Source organism: Galeopterus variegatus, unplaced genomic scaffold (genome assembly GCF_000696425.1).
Source record: "Galeopterus variegatus unplaced genomic scaffold, G_variegatus-3.0.2 Scaffold1314, whole genome shotgun sequence".
In the NCBI taxonomy this organism is placed as follows: domain Eukaryota; kingdom Metazoa; phylum Chordata; class Mammalia; order Dermoptera; family Cynocephalidae; genus Galeopterus; species Galeopterus variegatus.
This window is the reverse complement of record NW_007727425.1, coordinates 60034-83054: the sequence shown is the minus strand read 5'-3', so window position 1 is coordinate 83054 and position 23021 is coordinate 60034. Positions and strand designations below refer to the sequence as shown.

The window sequence follows — 23021 nt, the reverse complement described above, 5'->3', positions numbered from 1 at the left end:
GAAAATGGTGGGCAGTAGTTCATATGGGAGAGTGATGGAGTTGAAGTTTATTTCAGCTGTCTTCAGTCAATGAGTTAGGTATAGGCTCTTCTTTTTGATAAATACTATTTGAATTAAAAAAAAAATTGAGAATCACGTTGGTAAGTGGCTTGGTTGTTGTAGAGTTGTTTTTGTATGAACCATTCAACCTAATAGCTTTCCAAATAATTAAAACAGACACACAAAAATGATAAAACCTGATTTCAGGGAGTACAACAAGTGAACAAATGGGGATTTTGAGCGAAGACCAAGAAATATCAAGTGAGTTTGCCAGAGGATCTCAGATGTGAAGGGAATATTAAAACATCATGTACTACTATTCTAGGTACTGGCAAATTAGTTCATGTATTTAAAGTTGTTAGAACTGTGCCTGGTATGTAGTAAGCACTCTGAAGTATTTCCCATTATTACTTTTTAAATATTCAGCTGTTAATCTTTAGAGCCAAAATTTCTAAACCCTTGATCCGTCAGTATCATTTGGAATCTTGTTAGACATGCACATTCCGGCCCCACCCCAAACTTGCTGGATCTGACATTCTGCAGCTGGAGCTCAGCAGCCTGTGTTTTAACAAACATTCCAGGCATTCTGATATACATTAAGGTTTGAGAAATTACTGTTTTAGAGGTTTCATCAAAAACTTGTAAGTGATGACAGTTGAAACTACTCTGTAGGACACTACATTTTTGTGGAGCAGAGAAAATTAAACCAACAGAGAAGTTTCACACAGAAATATAAACTCCATTAGGATTAGCATTACATGTTTTATATTTTCCATACATGATAGGTCTTTGAGAAATAGTTGGTCATAATATTGGATAAGACAGTTTTTAGAGAACTGAGCCGACGTATCTTTTAGAGCCCTTTATTCATTCAGCAGCCATTTATTGTCTACCGTGTGCCAGGCACAGCTACTGTCATAGAACTCCTAGTATTGTAGAAAATCAAACTGTAAGCAGATAAGTTATAATGTAGTGTTTTAGGTGCTGTACCTGAAATGTGAGCTTTGTACTCTGGATGCTCAGACTAGAGAATATCCAACAGCCTTAACTTCCAAGTAGGAAGAGATTTGGGGTGAGGGCATCTCATGTTGACATTACTACCATGAAAGGTGTTTTCATTTTTTGTGTTAATGAAGATCCACTAAGAAGATCCTTATTCTTTTTTTTTTTTTTATTTCCTTTTTGTCTTTTTTTTTTTCGTAACTGGCAACGGGATCGCAACCCTCGGTGTCGCGCCCGCACCGCACTCAACCAGTGAGCGGACCGGTCTCTATATGGGATCCGAACCCTCGGCGGGAGCGCCTCCGCACTCCCAAGCGCCACACTCTACCGAGTGTGCCACCGGGCCGGCCCGATCCTTATTCTTTATATCAAAAAATGTCAAATACATTTTTATATTAGTATAGCTTTTATTAGTCTTTTTTTTTTTTCCCTGTCCTGTGAACTGGATGGATAACAGGAAGCAACTTGAAAGCAGCTCATGCACACAGGGAATTATTGTCACTGGCATAATAGAAAAAAAATTACTGTTTGTTTTAGAAATGCTTGGTGCCTAATTACACTGTCAATATTTCAAAAACTAACTTGCCTTATTTCAGAGGCTCCCAAACCCTAGTTTTGGTGTTCTTCAGTAATTTTTTTCGAGGTGCCCATAGGTCCATAGAAATACTGGACAGATTTGTTAACTAATTTGGTCCAAATAACTTAGTAATGATTTATGTCCTCACAACCAATTGCCAGTTGAAAAAATGAGACATAGGGGCCGGGCCGGTGGCGCACTGCTACAGTACGCCGCTTGGGAGTGCGGCGGCGCTCCCGCCGAGGGTTCGGATCCCACATACAGACCGGCCGCTCACTGGCTGAGCGAGGTGCAGGAGCAACACCGAGGGTTGCGATCCCATTGCCGGTCCCGGTCCGGTACGGGCGCGACACTGAGGGTTGCGATCTGTTGCCGGACACGGAAAAAGATAAAAAGTAAAAAAAAAAAAAAAGAAAGAAAAAATGAGACATAAATAGAAAGGAAAAATATTTTTATTTCATTCTTAAATAACCACAGTTACTTCCTATGGGATGTTTGTGCCTGTTGGGCATTACACACTTTCTTAAATGTGGAATCAAGTTGAAAATTTCCACCCCCTTTTCCAGTTCCATACTGGCTTCCCCCCCTTCCCGCCCCGGCCCTTATAGCAACCAGTGAAAACCCAACTTCACAGAGATACACCATTGAAGAGAATGTATGCTCTAATATTGAAATTGTGAATTAACTGGATAAATTTCAATATTCATTTAGAAATTAATTTTATGATGCTGTCCTAAGTATTAAAATACAGGTTATACTTAAATCATTCAAAGTTTGGCATGTTCACACATGTGCACAAAGTATTTGATAGATATTTACACACTGGGAGACACAATTATGGTCTGACTTTGGAGTTTTGGCAGATCTGGGTTCAAATTCTGGCAAGTTTCCCTACTAGCTTTTTTTGGGTGCGTGTGATCCGAACCCTCGGGCGGGAGCGCCGCCGCGCTTCCCAAGCGGCGCACTATCCAGTGCGCCACCGGGCCGGCCCGAAATTGTGAATTATCTTGAGCTAGTAGTTCACACAGTGTCATACATATGTTGAGTATCACTGTGTTTCCCTCAAAATGAAAATATCCTGTGGTGCCCCTAGATGTTTGCTGGCATGCCTCGACACACAGTTTGGAAACTATGGGCCTGTTTGATAGAATTCACAGGAGGGGGATTCAGTTACAGAACTCAACTGAGTTTCTCTAGGTCACAAAGTTGAGTCAGTGGTATATCATTCAACATTTCATTTACTTAGGCCTCATTGGCATAAATGATTGTTATTTTGTACCGTGAAATTACCAACTTTTTTTTCACTGCCTCAGGAGGCCAATATTTTCATTCTCTTTATTTACTCTGTGTCTACTTCTAGAACTCCCTCAGGCTATATCATACTGTGCTCTTAACTTTGTGCCCTGTTAGTATGTGGGACTTGGCCTTCATCTGTTCCTCAGTGGCACATGTTTGCACACTAAGCTGCCTAGAGAATAGTTTTAACTTTTAAGTGATTAAGTAATTGCTGTTTTATAGAAGCTACAATGGATTAATATTCTATAAAGGTGAGAGAGGTAGAATATTAACATTGCTACAAAAAATGTGTTTGAAAATTAAGCCTTAACAACCGTGTGAATGTAATGTTTATACATTCGTGAATTTGTTCCTTTAAAGAACATTTGTTGATGAATCGCCATGTGCAACACATAGCACTGGCCCTTGTGGACTCACACTTTATATGCCTTGTCTGTATAGGAACATATCTCCTGTCCAGTGGACGGTTTAAATTGGATGTGATATATAAATTTTACTTTGGTAGAGGTGATCCCAAGGCACTTTGGGAGCACAGAGGAGGAGTACCTAACCCCAGACTAAAGGATACAAAGCAGTAAGGCCTGAATTAATCAAATTAAGGAGCAGTTAAAAAAAAGATCCCTCCAGGCACAGGGCACAGAAGTGAGAGCGAGCGTAGCACATTTAGAGAGCTGGAAGTAGAAGATGAAAGTTTAGGGTGCAAGGAAGAAAGTAAAAGATGAGGCTGGAGAGATAAATGGGACTTCATATGCTGTGGAATTTTGAGTTTATCCTGAAAGTTTTGGAAAGCCATTGAGGTGTTTTAAACTGGTGCATGACATGATCATATTTGTACATTAGAAAGGTAGATCTAGACATAGGATGAAAATTGGGAAGGGGAAAAAGGTGATAGAAGAGGAAGGAAATAAGTTAGGAGGCTACTGCAGTGACCTAGGTGAAAGGTGAAGGGGACTTGAAATAAGGCTGTGGCAGTGAACTGGGGATGGAGAGAGTGAAAGGGTACAACCCACAGGATATGGTGCTGACTAGATGCCATAGGAGGGGAAGGAGGAGCGAGCGGTGGCTTGCACTACTGGTGGAAGTGTTGTTTACCAAAATAGGGAATGAAGACAAGGAAGGGGTTATGGAAGTAAGTATCCTCTTTTGACATTCACATGGAGGTGTCCAGTAAGAAGTAGAATGTATGTGTAGTCTAAAGCCCAGAGAAGAGAAAATAGACTTACTAGGCATCAGCTTAGAGTTAGTAAGCTGAAGACATGAGAGAAGTCAGAAGAGGGACCTGAGACATTCTAGAGAATGCCAGTTTACACAAGATGAACAAAAGCAGAGAGATAGTGGGAAACCAGAAAAGAGTGTCCTGGAAGAAGAATCTCAGAATAATCCTTTCTCTGAATTTTTTATTCCAAGTTTTGAAAAGATATGTTTGCCTAGTAATTTTTAAGACTTGGAACAATTGCCCTGGTGGACATTATCATTGTGACCACAACATTCATTCCATCTCTGCTCTATTGTATAGGAGCCACACAATTAGAGCACTGAACCCCTGTGTTCATAGTGATTCCTAATTAGACTCAGTGCCATTCATGGAGGTCTTGCCTTCTTTAGCATTGATTGAGTTCAAGAGCTTGACCCAAGAAAGACATTCTGCTGCTGAGGGAGGCTGGTTCAAGAATGGCGGTAGAACTTGTAGAAATGACAGAGGAAGTTCTATGGAGACCTCAGGGGAATTTTTCTTTATTTCTAATAAAGAGCTGTTCCTCTAGATGCCATTGTGCACAGACGGAAGGCCTGACTTGCTACAACTCTGTGGCTACCAGCCTGAGACTAAAACTGACATGAGAAAGAGGGCAGAGCTGAGAAAACTGTAGGGAAAGGAAGCAGAAGCTCTGACTACGCTGAGCGTGCTGCCACTGGACATCATGGTTTCAGCCATTTCTGTTGTTCTGGATGGTGGTTTTATTTTCAGAGAAGTGTGTGATGTGTGCATGTGAATGATACATATGAATGGCAGTGTTATATACTAAATTGATACTATTGCTAGCCATATGTGGTAGCTCTGTGGTATATTTTTTAAAAACTTAAAATATGGTGAACAAGATATCGTCTAATAGTTTTGGGAGGAAGATAGAAAGTGGGTAGAGAGTTACCTTAGAATTTTAAGACATGAGAAAGAATGAGAACAAGATTAAGTTCTAATCTTGTTTATTATTCATACCTGTGTCACCACTTTTATTAGTACATAATATACACTTTTTATGTAAATTTGTAAGAGTAGGAGTACATAACATGAATTAAATTTTTTTTCTAAACTTTGTATTAGGAAAATTATGAAACATCCATAAAAGTAGAGGGAAGAGAACCCCTCCCATGTATGTGGCACCAGCTCAGTTGTTATCAGTGGGGGCTGTCTTGTTTCACCTATAACCCGTCTCCCACAGGGTAATTTTAAAACAAGTTCTAGACATCACATTTCATCCAAAAATATTTCAGAATATATCTGTAAGACATAAGGATTCTTTTTTAAAAACAGCTTTAATGAGGTATAGTTGATATACAATAAAGGGCACATATTTAAAGTACACAATTTGATCAGTTTTGACATATACACGTGAAATCACCACCACAATCAAGATAATGACATAATCCACTTCCCCCAGGTAACCACTGATCTGCTTTCTGTCACCATACGTTAGTTTACATTTTCTAGAGTTTTACTTCCTTTTTTTTGGTCTTTTTTCATGACCGGCAACGGATCGCAACCCTCAGTGTCGCGCCCGTACCGGACCGGGACCGGCAACGGGATCGCAACCCTTGGTGTTGTGCCCGCCCCTCGCTCAGCCAGTGAGCAGCCGGTCTGTATGTGGGATCCGAACCCTCAGCGGGAGCGTCGCCGCACTCCCAAGCAGCACACTGTAGCAGTGCGCCACCGGGCCGGCCCCTCTAGAGTTTTATATAAATGAAATCATATAGTATGTCCCTTTTTTTGTGATTTCTTTCTCTCAGCATAATTATTTTGAGATTCATGCATGTTGTAGCACGTATGAATGATTCATTTCTTTTTGTTGCTGAGCAAGAACTCTTTAAGATAACCATAATATTACCACACCAAAAATAAATGAAAAGTAATTTCGTATTGTCATCTAATATCTAGTCAGTTTTTCAGTTACCTTTTTGTCCTGTAAATGTATTTTTAGAGTTGGTTTGTTCAGATCAGGATGCAAACAAGGTTCACACAGTAGCAAATCCTTTAAAATTAGCCTTTTCATTTTCTCTCCTTGTGTCTACTCCAAATTATTATTTTATTATCTCTAATAATGATTTTTTGGGGGGATGTGTTATGCAGAGATTATGCAGAAGTGTCCGAGGAAGAGACATTTTGCCTAACCCCCTCCATGCTAACATAGCTATTCATTGTTGTGTACTTGATCTTATGCAGAGTAGAAGTTAATATTTTAAGGGTAGCAACCGTTATTCAGATGGTTGACAGTCATAATAAAGTTTCCTATAAAGAATAAAGTATGTTTCCAGTAAACATGGTGACTCTTTACTATTGACAGTGGTTAATACATATCAGAACAGAGTGCACCGTTTCCTGTTTTTCTTTGCAGAGGCCTCACTCTGGAATTCCCCTTCTTTGCCCATGATATAAATCTTATGTGTATCTCAAACACTTAATCAGCACACTAAAAAAGTGTGTTATTCCTTAAATGCCCACATTGTGCCTGAAAAATATTACATTTTTATATTTTAGAATATTTAATTACCCATAGAACCTAGGTTTTTGATTCATTAAGAATGTTATAATAGAAGTCTAAAGAACACCTCAATCTGTGTCTGGATCCATCCTTCCTACCTTCTCTGGAACCTTATAAAATTGAAAATCCTTTCTGTTTACTTTCAGTTTTTCTTTTTCCTTCTTTCTTTTTCTTTACCTCTTTTACTGGATCTTTCCAATCAGAAATTAAGCATAATCAAGCCTCTCCTATCTTAAGGGGAAAAAAATTCAGTTTTTCCGCATTTCCTATTCTCCATTCAACTTCTGCCCTGTCTTCTTCCTGTCCAGAAGGCCAGACTTCTCTCCAGAGTTGTCTGTGTTCTTTTTCTCCTTTTTTTTTTTTAACCACCTAGGTTCTCCTCAGTCCCCTCTGATGTGTCTTCTGTGCCTGTTACTCCCCTGACACAGCAGTCACCAAGTTGCCTAGGGACTTCATGTTGCTAAATCCAGTGAGCAGAGTTCAGTCCTTAATTGACCACCTTCCAACTCTGTTGCCTGTTGCTCCTTGACACTTTCAGTACACACTGCTGATTTTCCTACTGACTTTCAGGCTGTGTCTTTTCATCTCCTTTGATGGCTTTTCCTCTTCTATCCAATCTCAGAAAATTAGAGTTTCTCTATGAACTTATCCTCTAGGAAGTCTTATAAACTCAGCTTTGTTATGCTGGCGTTGCTCAATCTCTTATCTCTAGTTTTAGCCTCTTTCAAAACCCTATATCTGTACTTGTGTATCTGTCTGTCCTCTTGGTAGCTCTACTTGGATACCTTCAAATTCATTGTGTCTCAAACTGAATCTTTCACCTTCTTCCTAAAACCTGGTCCTCTTCCAGTATTATCTAACCCAGTGAATTGTACATACTCTTTTTAAATCTGAAAGCTGTGTATATTTTCTTAACTCCCACCTCTCCCTCAATTCCCAAATCCAGCCAACAACCAAATACTATTGATTTTATCTACTGAATACCTCTTGAATATGACCACTTCTTTCCATCTTTGCTGCTGTTAGTTGAATCCAAGTGATCCCCTTTTCACCATCATAACTATAATAACTTCTCCTTTTGGCCTCCTCCAAACTGCTTTCCACCTGTAGCTATTGTGTAGTAGCCTTTTAAATCCATTTGATCATGTCATTCCTCTACTTTAAAACCCTTTCAGTTATTTCCCATTGTTCTTGGGAGGATACACACTTCAGTTCTTTACATGTGTACAAACCCTGTGTGCTCTGGTTCTAGATTATCTTACCATTTTCATCTTAGGTCTTTCTACTCTTTACTGTTCTCTAGCAACACAGTGCTCCTTCCAGCCTTAAGGAGGAAAGGACTGAAAGCTTCTGCTTTCATATCTCAAGAGCAAGGTTAGAATAGATGGCATGAAGAAACCTTTCAGTATAAAGTCTGACTCCCAGCTCAGCAAAGTTCAAGTTGAAAATTATTCACTGTTTTCAGGTTTATAAATTAGTTATCTAATAACACGGTCACTAGGATAGTAGTAAGCTCGAGTCTTCCCGTCCTTTGGTTTTCAGTGTGAGAGTAGCTTCTTGGAACCAGTTTAGTTATCTGCTTTTTTGACATACCCCCTCAGTAATCATAACGTTTGCTATATGATTTGTGGTGTGTGTTAATAATACTCCTCTTTCACAAGCATATCCACTCATTCCTTCTTTCAGGAAACATTTCTGAGTGAGATGGCTGGTGGCCTGAGCATACCATAGTGACTCTTCTCCTCCACCATTGTCCTGTAGTAACTTAACTGTTAGAATAAATCACTTGAAGTGGAGGTGTGGCTGCACGTAGCCTTCTGCTAAGCCTTCCAGGGGAAATGATGCAAATTTGGAATTGGTAGAAGGTGTTTCTTCATGTTCACAGGGCAAGGGCTGATCAAGATTCGGCCTGGACGTAGGTCTCATTCTCCAAAATATGCCAGCTCCTCCCCTGCTTGAGAGGGCCCTCCGGCTGAGCCAAGTAGCACTGTCTGCATATCAGAAGCAGTTGTCCCTGCATGTTGATTACACAAGGCCTTGGGAAAAGTCTGCAGTCCTTCAGATGCCACTGTCCCATGCTATCCTTTTTCTTTAACTGGAGGTGTCTGTCCTTTTCTGGAGTGTGCCAACAACATGGAAACCCCCCTTTCTAACCTTCAGTCAAGGGGCTTACTGGGGAAGAAACCCCATGTCCTGCCCAGGTCCTGGGAAAGTGTATGTCCTATGATGGTGAAGATACATTTGGATGTGTCTGGACAAACAGCTTCCTAACAAAGCAAATTTAATGGAAATATAATAGTATATTATCAAGAAGGAAAAAAAGGCACAAAATAGTAATTAGCATCTTTTTTTCTCTGCCTTAATCCTTAAAAAGAGAAGCTAGCATTGTTTCTTCAGGCTCATTTGAGAATTTAAGCTTTATCATCCCAAACAAGAATAGTATGAAGGGAAGTGTATGTTGAATGTGGTGCGTGGGAATAGACAAACTGAGAGTCTGGGGAAAAGATGGGAAACATAGTGGAAGAGACCAGTGTGTTGCTGGCTTGCAGCATCCTAGATCACAGAAGAGCTGTAGGATGTCAGGTCTGTGGGTAGGAGCATGGAGTCTTTAATATAAAGCACCCCTAAGAGCACCTGAAGCAGCAATATGCAAGAAAAAGATAGCAGGAAACCAGTGCATTGTGCTAAGAAATAGATTAAAAAACATAGACATAGGATCTGGACCATTTTAACCTGAAAGTTTTATATGATCCTGTGGAACAGGACCCCCAAAAGATAGTTTGAATTTCTTACCAACTAAAAAAAGGTCTTGAAGTAACTAAATTTAGAGAAATAAAGACATGAGAGTATTCTGCTCCCTAGTGTTATAATTTGTACAGTCAAACATCTTAAGGGAAAAAACGAAAACCTATACTACAAATTCTCTGAGATTTAAAAATATTGTAATGACATCTCATAACAAAGAGTTCCTGTAAAGTAACCATAGTAGAAAAATAAAATAATGTGGCTACTACTAAAAAAGTTACTGATTTAGAGCTATCTGCATACTACTACTTGCAGGCCAGATCAAGCCTGCCACCTGTTTTTTAAATAAATTTTTCCTGGAACTCAGCTACACTCATTTGCTTATGTATTATCTGTACCTGCTTTTATACTACAACGGCAGGGTTCAGTTAAAGCTACGATGGAGACTGTATTGGCATGCAAGCTTAAAATATTTACTCTCTGATTTTTAGGAAAAAGTTTCTGGACTCCCAAATAGGATCAAGCGAAGTTATTTTCCAATACAGTGAAATTATAAAGAGAAATGAAAATATAAGAAATAATACACACAGAAACACACACATTCGAATGTCTATATATCAGGAGCTCTAGAAATAGGAAAAAGGAACACATGGAGCAGTATCAAAGAAATAGTAGAAGAACACTTTTCTAAGATACAGAATACCAGTGTTCAGATAGAGGGATCACCACGTGTCACGCAGTATTACTGGAAGGAAAACCCAACAATGTCATTGCTGAACTCTGAGGGTGAAGGACATACATATTTCAAAAGAATAGTATCAGGCTTCTTCTGGGCCTCTAATCTGCAACAATAAAAGCTAGAAGACAGTAAAACAGTGCATATATCAACTTCTAAAATATGTGTGTGAACTAACTCTCCGTTTCTGTGGTTTTATGGAAAATCATGTTCTGACCCTTAGGAGCTGTGACATGGGACTGTCCTGATAAAATTCTAGGATTTATCAGGATCATGTCAACACTTCAACAGATGTTGACATAAAAATATTATGTTCAAAGACAGCCTAATCGAAAAAGTTTATAACTTGCTTTGGTTTGGAGGCAGGCTGCAGTTTCTGTGCTGCTGAAAGGGAAGCCATCTGGGTTAAGCAGAGTTGGTATTAGGTCCCTAACCCAACTGTGCCAGTGGCCCCTCCGCTGAGGTGGGAGCAAGAACTCCAACTGGTGACTAAAGTTACTGGGAAATAGGGTTCCGCACCTTGCAAGAAGTGGTTGTCGGAAATTAGGGAGAGCCAGTAAGCCCCAGCCTCATTGACTGAGTTTGGAGAGAGTTTCATTCCCAGCCAGAATAGACCAGAAAACAGTGAATGGACTAGGAGAGCACCTTGCAAGAAGTGGTTGTCGGAAATTAGGGAGAGCCAGTAAGCCCCAGCCTCATTGAGTTTGGAGAGAGTTTCATTCCCAGCCAGAATAGACCAGAAAACAGTGAATGGACTAGGACCAAATCTCCCACCCACAAGACAGCCAAATGACAGAATCATAATCATTCTAGCATGGAAAGGTAGTTAGGTATAATCTAGTAATAACCATCAAAATATAATCAGTTTGTTAATGATGAAAGCTAGAAAGTAATATTTAAAATTAGAGTGTGTGCTCAAGTCACACTGTGGTCTTTGCTAACAATAATGGTGACTGATGATACTTCTATATTTGTCTCATTTTTAAAAAAGAATAAAACTTAAATGGTTATATGTGGATGGCCAAAGCAAGACCAAATATCTACTAAGTTCTAAATAATCTATTACTTTGCTTTACTAATCATTTTTTGTGCATATATTTCTCTTGAGTTCATCATAAGAGGTAATTGTGGTGGTCTAAGAGGCATTTTTGTATCCTAGGCAAATTTATTATATTATTAAACAAAGTCATTTATCTATAGTATATAAGTTTTTTGTTAATAAGATCATTTTCTCAACACATTCTTTCCCATATTTTAGAAAAGGCGACGACGGATTGACCGAAGTATGATTGGAGAGCCAACAAACTTTGTACACACGGCTCATGTAGGATCAGGAGACCTGTTCAGTGGAATGAATTCAGTAAGTATGATGCCGGAATACATACAGCCTTGGGGCATGGTCATGTGAAACCTGTGTGACTGGTACATAGGTTTTTAATAACAGTGTGCTAAATGAATTTGTAGACGCTGAATATAAATACATAATGTGAGCATAGAAGAGAGAAGAAAACGAAGGATGAAAAATTAATCTCTCCTCTAATTTGTCAAGTTATGTATTTGTTTCTATTTCTTGTACTAAACTCTTCATGGCTGCATTTCTCTTGAATAAATACTTTAAGGATTTGAGTTAAGAATAGAGGTTAATATCCCATTTATTCTCATGCTCCCACCAAAGGGACTTGGAGATCAGCCTTTTAATGTGTAATCTCTTTTTGTTCTCTTAAGATCAGTTGGTTGCCTCTTGCAAACATTTTTATTGCATTTTCTTTATAAAATATTAGCCTTTATCTGATATTAGAATGTTCGTGATTTATTTATTTACTATAAAATAAGTTCTTGGGCACTAAGCAGAGGATTAGAATTTGCATCTCTTTTGGGCAGCAAGAAATTGTCATATTTGGCAGTAGGAAATGAATAACCATAAATAACGAAGATCAGTTGGGTGTCTTTTATAGAGGTTTCAGTGAACTTCAGAATAGACTTTAGATTTACACAACTGAATTCTTCTATTCCTTAATTTTCACCTGAGAGAAAGGCAGAATGTAGTACAATAGAAGAAGCACCAAATGAGGGTTCTAATGGGGCTCTGCCTCACTTGTACACTTAAGCAAGCCACTAAGTGTTAAGGGCCTCTTTTCTCTATGACTCAAGTAAATAGGTGTTAGATGATCCCTAACGTGTTCAGAACCGGAAAGTCAATAAGGTTTTATACACATGAAGTTATGATTCTGATTTACTGGAGCATTAACAAGATTTAACAAGAGAACAGGGACTTTAAAATAGAATGAGTATCCTGGATACAGTGAACACCTTTGTCACTTGTTACTAGGTAAAGGAATGACATTTGTTGTTTCCTAGAAACAGTTTCTTTGTTTTAAATTTATAGGAAAAGTAATTTGTTTCACTTGTCTGCTTTTGTGGAAATGTAAGATATATCATACTGCTGTCAAAATAGATTCAGTAGCTTTTTCCAGGATCAACACATCATGAAAGACCAAAGGGACCCTATTGCTTTTTTAGTTCATGGTATTTGTTAACCTTTTAAATCTTGTTTATGGACATTTCAGAATTTCCTTTAAGATTGCTCCCTGGCATTTCTGTCTCAATGAAAATCCTGTCATTGGTAAAATTAACTTTTTTGCTTGCCATAAACTTAGGAAGAACTTTAGGACTGTACTTCGCAGAGCTTCCAAGCCTGCCTCTTCAGTTTAGATGTATGTCAAGGTGGGACCTCAGCGATTGTACGGGTTCTACCCTAAAGTCTCTACCAACCTTTTCTGCAACTGAAGTCGATTTTTTTATGAAGTATTTAAGCTTAAAACCAAACGTGTCTCCCGAAGGTTTTTTGTAGTCATTTCATATATGAGTTCGTTGTCTCTAAGTGATAATCACCATCCCACCCCCACAGAGCACTGAGTTCCTGCTATTAGCAAGGGCATTGTTCCATCAGTATGTTTCCTGAAAGTATCATTGATAGTTCTAACTTGTATAAGCCTGACTCAGAGAGATGTTCTCCTATATAATAATAGTGCAAATAAGACAAAAACATAAATACATATGCTGCTGTTTATCCAAATAAATATTTTCTCGTCTATTGTAAGAACTGAGCAGCTAGTGTTATGAACATGGCTTGATGCATGTTCATGGATTATTGAATTGTCAAATGACTTGTATTTTCTTTTTTCCCTGAAATATGTTGTTCTTCCCAAGACTACCTTTTATACTAACTCCTTGCCAGAAAAAATTTCTGTGAACTTTTCAGTAATATAACCCTATTGTGTTAAAATATTGTATATCCACAGTTACAATAATATGTTCAGTCTCAACACTGGCAGGTTATGAGAGAATCCAGATCCTCTAGTTCAAAATTGAGTAATTGACTTTTGGAGGAAAAATACTTTTTCTTTCTTAGAATCTGCATGGCACTATGAATACACAATGTAAAACATAAAGATCTTTTAAAATTAGGCCTAAAATATCTACAAAAGCTAATGTGCTGTGTTAGGTAGGAAAGTACTTGGTATCAGGGCTGAAATCAAGTCTGTGCCTCAGAATGTGATGTTAGCTACTATAAAGGGGCAGATAAGGAATTTGGACTAATGTCATATGGCAGGCCATAGTCTCCTCAGACTGCATCAACTGAGCAAGTTTACTCAAAACTAATAGGCCTATGGATTTTCATTTCTTTTTCTTACACTCTTACCTAAAGTAGTCATTTGATTAATGTGAATACAGATATTATAATAACACTTTATTATGTGATATCATTGGAGTAAGATGTTCCATATAAGTAAATTTTTTGGATCAGTAAAAATGAACCCATTTAAGAGCCAAATACATTTTCTCACTTAAGCCCTTTTGATTTAAATAAGCTATGCATTATATATTTTGCTATTCTCTTCTCTTAGTATATATTTAAACCTGCCTTACTGCAAAAATAAATTAGCCAAGTCTTGTTACTTTCTTTAAACATAGTATATTGATGCAGGATCACCAATGAAAAAGCACCTTGCAAATATAAAAGTAATACTTTATATTATTATGAGCGCTTGGTAAGTATTTCATAAGTAGATTAATGAATGGATGGTGCCTCAGTTGTGTCCCCCCTCCTGCCCTGCCCCCCAATTGTGGAAGTATGAAGGGCCCTTGGAGCTTATTCCATATGATCCTCGATCAGACCACAGGTGATCTGACTTTCTTCACTGTTAAGCCATCACTTCCAAAATCTTATTGCTTGTTTTTCTTTTTCTAGAAATCTAGCCTGACTCTCTAATTCTCTGCTTCCATACAGCTTCTGATATATATGAACTAAGATTGTCCATAATGATACACTAAAGCACGTCATAGTTTGCAAATGACTTTATGTACCATTGTTTCAGCAAATTAAGAAAATACCCCAGCATTTATATATCTTACAGTCTATCAGAAAATAGCCCTATAATGTGGTTAGGAGAAATTATCATTTTAACCATTTTACAGATAGAAGCCTGATATTCAGAGAGGATAAATAGTTCATCCAGTTACAATATTAATAAATGAACCTGGAGTATAATTCATCTTGGATTCTTAGACTTTTTTACTTTATTAGACTATATTAAGACTGTAATTTTACCACATAGACTTTTAAGATTTATCTTTGGCTGGTCTGGTTTCATTTATGCTTATTTTCTTATTTCTGATTTTATTCTAAGTAATTGAGGTGATCATATACGTGAGGTGTCTATAAATTAAGATACTTGAGCTTGAGGAACAGAAAGTTGAGTTGAACTGTTTTTTTTTTTTCTTTTCCTTTTTGACAGCTGGCTGGTACAAGGATTGAACCCTGGACCTTGGTGTTATCAGAACCACTCTCTAACCAACTGAGCTAACTGGCCAGCCCTGTTTTTGACTGTTTTTGAAATGTTACCAAGTGCCTTATGAATTACAAAACTGACTTTTAATAATTGGGAAGTAATGAAAGTAGGGGGAAGTGTGGGCTGTTGCAAAAAATGTTTCAATTACTAGCCTCACCATTTGCTTTTGTAACCATAAAATTTTTAAGCCCATGAAAATGTATAGATTTTTGTTTTCCCTTTATAAAAGTGCCCTTCTGAAAAGAGCTACCCAGGAAATATTGGGAAAAGAATCAGTTAATTGCAGTGGACCTTGTTCCTGACTTCCATTTTGTTTTGTTCTCTTTTGTTTTAGGTTAGCTCTATTCAGAACCAAATGCAGTCCAAGGGAGGCTATGGAGGAGGAATGTCTGCCAATGTGCAGATGCAGCTCGTGGATACGAAGGCAGGATAGCCCTGGGTCCCTTCTCCAGTGAGTACCTCAGAGCTGGGGGCACGGACCTCAAGGCCAGACATGGCCAACAAACTGACTCCACAGACAGCCTTAATTAAGCCTTGGGGTTAAAAAACTATGTTTTGTTGTCTTATTATTTTTTTAAGTTGTGAATTTACTGGGAGAGGCAAAAATATTTTACCTGGCAAAATGTTTCAAAGAATGGTCACAGGGAGTTACTACATTTGAATATGTTTTAGGTTATTCTTTTCCTTGTGAATAACTTTTAAGTGCTTTGAGACATCTGGTTGGGGAAGAGGTTTTGGTTGAGATTCTGGTGATAAGATGCTTATGTGTTCTGTAAACAAGAGCGAAATTATTACTTTGAGTATTGATACTGTAGGTAATCTCACAAGTAGTGGAGTAACTTTATAGTTAACACTTTATTATAAACTTTTCAAATAAAAAAAAAGACAACTTTTAAAAATGATGAACCCTGAAAGTATAAAAATAATTTTAATCTTTCTTTTGGTTTTATAGGTCATTGTGAATTTCTATTTTCTCTGTCCACTATTCTGTAATTTTTTTTTTTTTGTCTTGTGATTGCAGTTCTTTTAATTTTAATTATAAAAAAAGAAGTGTGATGGCATCTTGTCACTCTCTTGTGATTACTCTGGTGAGACATTACTGTTCTGCTCTGAAGAAGATATTGTCAGATGAATCCTGCATTTTCTTCAGCTGGCGTGCATGCCTTTGGACTTATGGACAGAGTTCTTTGAATTGTAACTGAATTTTCAATGTTTAATCAATATGGATCTGATCTTAGCATGATCTTTTTTGTGAATGCTAGCACCATTTTGCAACTTTTTTCCATTTTAAACATTTTTCTTTCCACCTTTAGCCCTCTGCCTTATGATTTTATTGGTAAGCAAGGACCTGCTATTGTTAACTTGTTGCCATTAATGTTTATGTATATTTTGGAAGGTGTGAGACCACAAGCACAATGATCATTTTTATTTGTTTGAAACTTCAACAGAATATATATCTGCATGCTTTATGAGGTTGCTTTGATAAGAGCCCATAGGATGCCAGAAATTAAATTTTCGTTGCTGCCATGGGCGGATGATACTGCTGCTATTAGATAGAGAAAGTTTATCTGTGGCACCAAGTCACATCAGTTTCACAGAAAAAAATGACTTGTAGCATATTTTAGAAGTATGATATTTTGGTCTTTTTGGTTAGAATTGTAATACAAGAAAAGCTTGCATTCATAAGGCATTCATTCTGTTTTAAATGTTCAATATATTTATTTTGAGAGCAAGAACCTGTGATTGTAAACAGGTATGTTATGTATCTGAGTGTTGTGGTAATACTTTCATCTGCTCAGATTCTCAGCATCTTCATCTTATTAGCTACTCATTTCTTTTTTTTTTTTTTCCTTTTTTTGTCTTTTTTCGTGACCGGCAACGGATTGCAACCCTCAGTGTCGCGCCCGTACCGGACCGGACCGGCAACGGGATCGCAACCCTCAGTGTTGCGCCCGCACCTCGCTCAGCCAGTGAGCGGGAACTGGTCTGTATGTGGGATCTGAACCCTCGGCAGGAGCGCCGCCGTGCTCCCAAGCGGCGCACTGTAGCAGTGCGCCACCGGGCCGGCCCAGCTACTCATTTCTTTGTGTATTCATTCTCTTTTATTTTTACTTGTTTTTATTTTATGTTTAATATTATGGTATTCAGTTGTTTCCAGTAGCAGTCTGTTGAGCTTCTGGCATGTACTACTAAGTGCAGACCTCCAGAGTCATTGGCTTTTCTGTATTCTACATATTTGGGGGGCAGTGCAAGTTGCCAAGAGCAACACACTGACCTGGCTGAATTGTTGCCAATGAAAACAACCTATATAGTGACTTTCTATGGTATCGGTAAGAAGCCATTGCTCAGGTTCCAAGATATGTTCATCTTTCACAAATTTTGTGTATTTCAAATATTTTTATAAATGTTTCTTCTTCCCTACCAGAGTGTCATGATAAGCCATTGTCAGTCATTTATGCTCTCATTAAAATGTTTAAATCCTATGTCAACTTCAGGCCTATATAACTACATTTGGTAGGATTAACATTTCATGCAGCAAATGTGGCTTAATTGAAAACTTACTTAGAGAGCTATAAGGAATTAGGTAATAGAATAAAGGAACAATGATTTTTTCTCTTCTGCCTTCGTTTGTCCCTTTTCCCTCACCTTAGTCCCAGGACCTTATGAAACAGGTAATTGAATAAGTGCTAGGTTTATGTAGGCAAAACACAGAAGTATTTTTCCCCCAATTCTTTTGAATTTAATTTGCCCAGTATAGCCGGGTACCAGATTACTCAATCCTTGTGTTTTACAGTTTTGAGCATTCATAGGTGTCAATCCCAACCACAGAGAATCTGTCAAGAAAAAAACATTCAGACTCTTCAAAATAGGCATTTTGCAGTTTGTTTAATAACTTCTAAACTTGAATTCATCGGTTGTCATTAATTCACTGTGTGGACATGGTACTCTGGAATTTGCCTGAGTACCATTGTCATTCTGCTCAACCAGGGTCAATTTCCTGACAGGGACACTGCTGTGTGCAAGCTCTTTAAAAGATGGATTGGATTTTCTTGGCATTATCAGCACTTACGGTATTTAGTCTACTTATATTTTGACTTTTAAAATTAGTAAAACTTTTTAACTTGTCACAGAACTCCTAGAACAACAATACAGGGAACCATTGTCCCTTTTCCCCAACTTATGATTTTTCCAGTCACTTTTTGCTGTTGCTCCGAAGACCAGTGAGTTTTGGAGCATATCTCCATGTTATGCCAAAGGCTGGGCTCTTCAGCCTGTTACTGTTCTGCAGCTGCCACTAGCCTCACAGGCACAGGAAATGCACTGTTAACTCGTGTAGGAGCATATGCTAAGGGCACCCAAGAAAGTGCCAATAAAATCACAAAATAAGAAAATTACAAAAAAGATACTAACCTTGGCCATAAGTTTTTTAGGGAGGCTTCAGGATATTTGAGAGTATGAAGCAAGGCAGCTTTCCCACATTCATAAATGGGATCGTAAATCTCTAGAGGCCATTTGTTCCTCAAAGTAGTTTATCTCGTTTTTAAATTGAAGCTAATTTTAAAAATAGGCTTTTTCTGCTCAAAATTCATTATACTGTTAGTATTTTGCTGAAATATATGCTAACAACTGTTAAGCAAGGGAAACTGAATGAAGATTTAATCACATGGATTCTGTTAGCAGTAATCTGCATTCTGTGAAAGAGGTCCTTTCCTGTGATATAGGCATGAAGCGGTGCCAATAAGCATGGAGTGAAATGTTAACTTTATTGATCTGGGTTCAGCATTTCCAGTGCAGCATTATCAGTGGGCCTTTAAAAATACTTTGTGAATACATTAGCTTTCACTTTTGTTATTAAATTATAGCAGTTTCATTATAGAGAACAAGTTTGCCTTGATTTTGTTTAAAATGACTTCCGCTCAGCACCCAGAAGATAAAATTGACATATTTTTATAATATAAGCATACTTTTTTTGTACATTGTGTTCATTCTTGAATAAAGTGAGTTCAGTGTTGGCTTGTAGATATTTAAAAGAAAGTATTGATTTTGATTTAATAAATGTTTTCTTTCAATCCTGGCTTGGTTTTTCTTTAGTTTTTCTCTTCTTTCAAGGAATTATTTGCCAGAATTCACTTAGAGCACCTTTTTAGCATTTTTATCTATTCAGTTATGACTCCTATTATGCAAAAACAATAAATCACTTTTCTCTTTAAAAGAGGGTTTAAATTTCTGTAGTTGTAATCTTTAACTTCACAGTTTACCTTATAATTCAACAAATGCCAAATCAGAATGAAACTTAAATGTTTGGAAATAGGAGTTCTTATAAAAATTATATAAGGTAGGGTGAGATGGCTATTCAGCAGAGATAGGTAAGAAATAGAAATGAGGTGGAGAAGTTTTTTAAAAATATTAATATTCCATTTCTTCAAGTTTTTATTGCTTGTCAGCCATAAATGATACTTGATTTTTAACAAAGGTACCAACTACCTACTCAGTGTTCCATGCCGAAGCATCTTGTCCTCACAGTATATATAAGATTTAAATAAAGTGAAATAAAATTAGGAGTTCTGTTTCTCATACTAGCCACATTTCAAGTGCTTAATAGTGGCATGTAGCTATCAACTACTGTGTATTAGAAAGTTATAGAACATTTCCATTATTACAGAAAGTTTCGGGAGATTAGAATTTGCTCCTAAAGTAATTTAGGATAGTGGTTCCCATAGTGGGTGATTTTGATCCCGAAGGGAACATTTGGCAATGTCAGGACACATTTTTGGTTGTCACAACTTGAGGAAGGGGTGATATGGAATCTGGGAGGTGGAAACTAGGAATGTGGCTGGACATCCTGGGGTGCACAGGACAGCACCCACACAGATTGATTTGGCCCAAAAAGTCATAGTGTCATGCCTGAGCCCTGGTTTAGGACAAAGAAGACCTGTATGTCAGCATACTCACCAAATACGTTCTGTTAGGGACTCTTGGTTGCATTAGACCATGTGCCTAGGTCAGTGAGGCATTTTATTGGTCTGATACTGAGAATAGATCAGTTAGGTTTAGCTGCATCAGGAGACTTGCCACACCGTATACTAAAAATAGAAAAGTCAATAAGAAAAATATTAGGAAAGAGTATTTCAAAAAGATTTTGATAACTTTTGTTCTTATCTCATGTTCAAAGACTCTAAAAGGAAAGTGGCTTAAAATTACGTTCTTTGCAAAATAAAATTCTGACAATCCAGTAAGGTGTCCCAATTATGAAAAAAGTCTGAGGAAACTGATGTTGGTATATCAAGAACTCTATTTTGAGCTCTTTGTTTTCAAGGACACGCATAAAATGTCAATGGAAGGGCACAGAGCTGTTGGAGTGAGAGTACTGAAGCAAGGTTGAGATCTAAAACCTCCTGGGCTATAGACAAACTTTAAAAAGTTTCTCTTAGCATGTATTTCTGTGAATTCCCTCTTTCCCCATGGTTATTTGATATTTTGAACCTTGCTTATGGGGCAAGATGACATTATTTACATAAACGTAAAGCTGTTTTCCAGTCAGCCTGGAGCTGCAGACTTTGCTACAAGACACTGTACTGTCCAGACCCTGAGAAACCAAGGAAGACATCAATAAAGCTGTGCTGAGTCCACCCTCCAGCAGGAGCATGAGGTAACAACGAGGACAGAACAGAAGCCAGGAGCCTTAGCAAGACATTGGCACCTGGCTTCTTGCACATAGTCCCTGCAGCTCACATCTCCCCCTCCTTAAAAGCCCTCAGTAAACCTGAGTCTTTGAGACAGCTTTAGTCTGGCCGTTCTCCTTCCGGTTTACCAGAGAGGTGGGTCAGCCTAACAACTTTCCTCAGGTCACTGATATTCCTAACTAAAAGCTGACTTCCATTTTTACCAATATTTGACTTTTGAATCATTTGGGGTTTGTTTTGGTTTGAGGCAGGCAGCTGGACCTTTGTTTGGTTAGAAGATTTTGGCGAGCCTAAGCTGGGAGCTCAGTGCCCCGGGGTAAGAGATTTTGGCACATCAAGCCTGGGTATTTTGGGGCAAGCAGCTGGACTTGGGCCCGGTATCATACCCACAAGAAGTAAGACAAATCTGTAAAACATAGAGACGTAATCTGTAATTTGCTAAAACTCGTGAAAATGAAAAAAAATATACAAAATTGACAAGAAGGAAATTATATGCCCTCTGCTTAAAGTACACCATTAGCAGGAAAGTGATTGAAAGTTTACCTTGTATTTGTTGTCTCCATCCAAATGGGCCAGTAAGCAAGAATTGAAACCATTAAATGACTCAACTTAATCTGACTTTTTATATTTGCTTCCTTAACTTTTCCTTTTTATGATGTTTCCCATATGTTTCCCAGACTGTAAGAGCTTGGTGGTGGTGGTGGTTGTTAATACCTTCTCCTAGATACATGCATCCTCTAGGTTCTTTTTGACCCTTACCCTCATTCTCTTAATGCCAATCATCGTAATAGTTTTCTATCTAGCCTGCCTTTGATGTCCAGAAGAAAACAAAATCTTTGTGTTTACCAGAAAAAAATTACTCCCTGAATGAGAAGATTCAAGGGCCTGCTGCCACCAAGGAAAAAAAAAGTGTTTGATCTGGACCTTACAAGGAAGTGCTCAAAGAATGGTGACAGTATTGAAGAAAGCTGATTTTCCTCTCATTAGAAGGAAATACTAGCAGAGAAGTAAAGACAATACTTTGTTCTAACCTCCAAATTTTCTCTTGTGTAAATCCAAGCTCCAAAGTTCATTAGAGTTCCTGCAACTTACTAAAACTCATGTGTTCAGTAGCTTTAGACAGATGTGTCACTGAGAACCTGCCTGGGGGGCCCAGAAAAAGATTCCTAGGCACAGGCTGCTTTTTTCCTTTAAAGGAGCGTAATACTTCCTTCAAAATCTCGAGAGCCCCACCTGGTTATACCTCTTTATTAATGACACTTTAAGCTATCTAAACATATTAATCCTTTGTATGTCTGTATGCCTTTCAATTCTGTGAGCTGACTGAATCCTTTACCTCAGACCTTAGTTATATGCCACACGCTTCCCAGGGAGGCTCCCACCCCTGCTGCTGTGCCCTCCACACTGCTTTATCTACTGGGTGCAGCATGCTTGGTCATGAAAGTCAGAAAACACTTAAGTTGCTGTTTCTGGGTATCTTTAAAAACCAGTGTTTCACTTTTCAGAAGTATCTCAAAGGAAGTAAAAATCACTCTACTTCTGGCAAGGCTACCCAGACTCAGAATTCCAAATGGGGTGGTTTTTAAGTTGAACCTCTTTCCAAATGCTATAGTATCTATTTTGTCCCATAAACATTTTTAATAAGTGACTGCATTGTCCCTCTGTAGATGGCAGCCACACCCTACATGCCTACAATGGATAAGGCCACAAGCTATCCAGGCCAGAAACAAACAGGTAGTCCTTTCTCCCTCCCTCTTTCCAGTCTAATATTCCTAATGTGATCAGGTGGATGTTTTAGGAAAAAACACTCTGTTTAAGTCATGAGGGGTGAGAAGGTAAAGGACATGGGGAATTCTAGTGGTCGCCCCTGTGATCAGTCAGGGCTTTACAGAAAGTGAGGAAAGTGCTCTTAAGAGGAATAAAGAAAGAGATGTTAGAACACTCTGTTTAAGTCATGAGGGGTGAGAAGGTAAAGGACATGGGGAATTCTAGTGGTCGCACCTGTGATCAGTCAGGGCTTTACAGAAAGTGAGGAAAGTGCTCTTAAGAGGAATAAAGAAAGAGATGTTAGAAAAGAATGATCTGTCCATTCTGTGTTTTAAAATTTCATAGAAATTATTTTTACATTTATACTTTCTGTCTTCACAACTCTCAATGAACCATTTATTCTGAAGACTCATATATTTATCTTTGAGGAATTATATTATTTCTTTGATTATTCTTTCATCTCCTGAGGATTACCAGATTTCTCAGCAGCAACACTGTGGCCTGGAATGTAATGGAGCACTTTCCTCAAACTTGTGAGAGAAAATTGTTTTGAACTAGAATTCTGTC

The 23021-nt window shown here is 38.1% G+C and overlaps 1 protein-coding gene across 2 annotated transcripts in view; it reads left to right on the top strand.

Annotated features, from left to right (window-relative positions):
- The window catches only part of CDC42SE2 (CDC42 small effector 2), a 104430-nt gene extending 87830 nt beyond the window's left edge, over positions 1-16600 (top strand). The window contains exons 4-6 of one of the 2 annotated variants that reach the window (XM_008576244.1): positions 11409-11510; positions 15338-15454; positions 16025-16600. In XM_008576244.1, the coding sequence (XP_008574466.1) occupies positions 11409-11510; positions 15338-15436 (201 nt within the window). In that variant the 3' untranslated portion in view covers positions 15437-15454; positions 16025-16600. Of the gene's footprint in view, positions 1-11408; positions 11511-15337; positions 15455-15955 lie in introns of both variants that reach the window. The other variant, XM_008576243.1, reaches the window with a different exon arrangement.
- The last annotated feature ends 6421 nt before the right edge of the window (positions 16601-23021 follow it).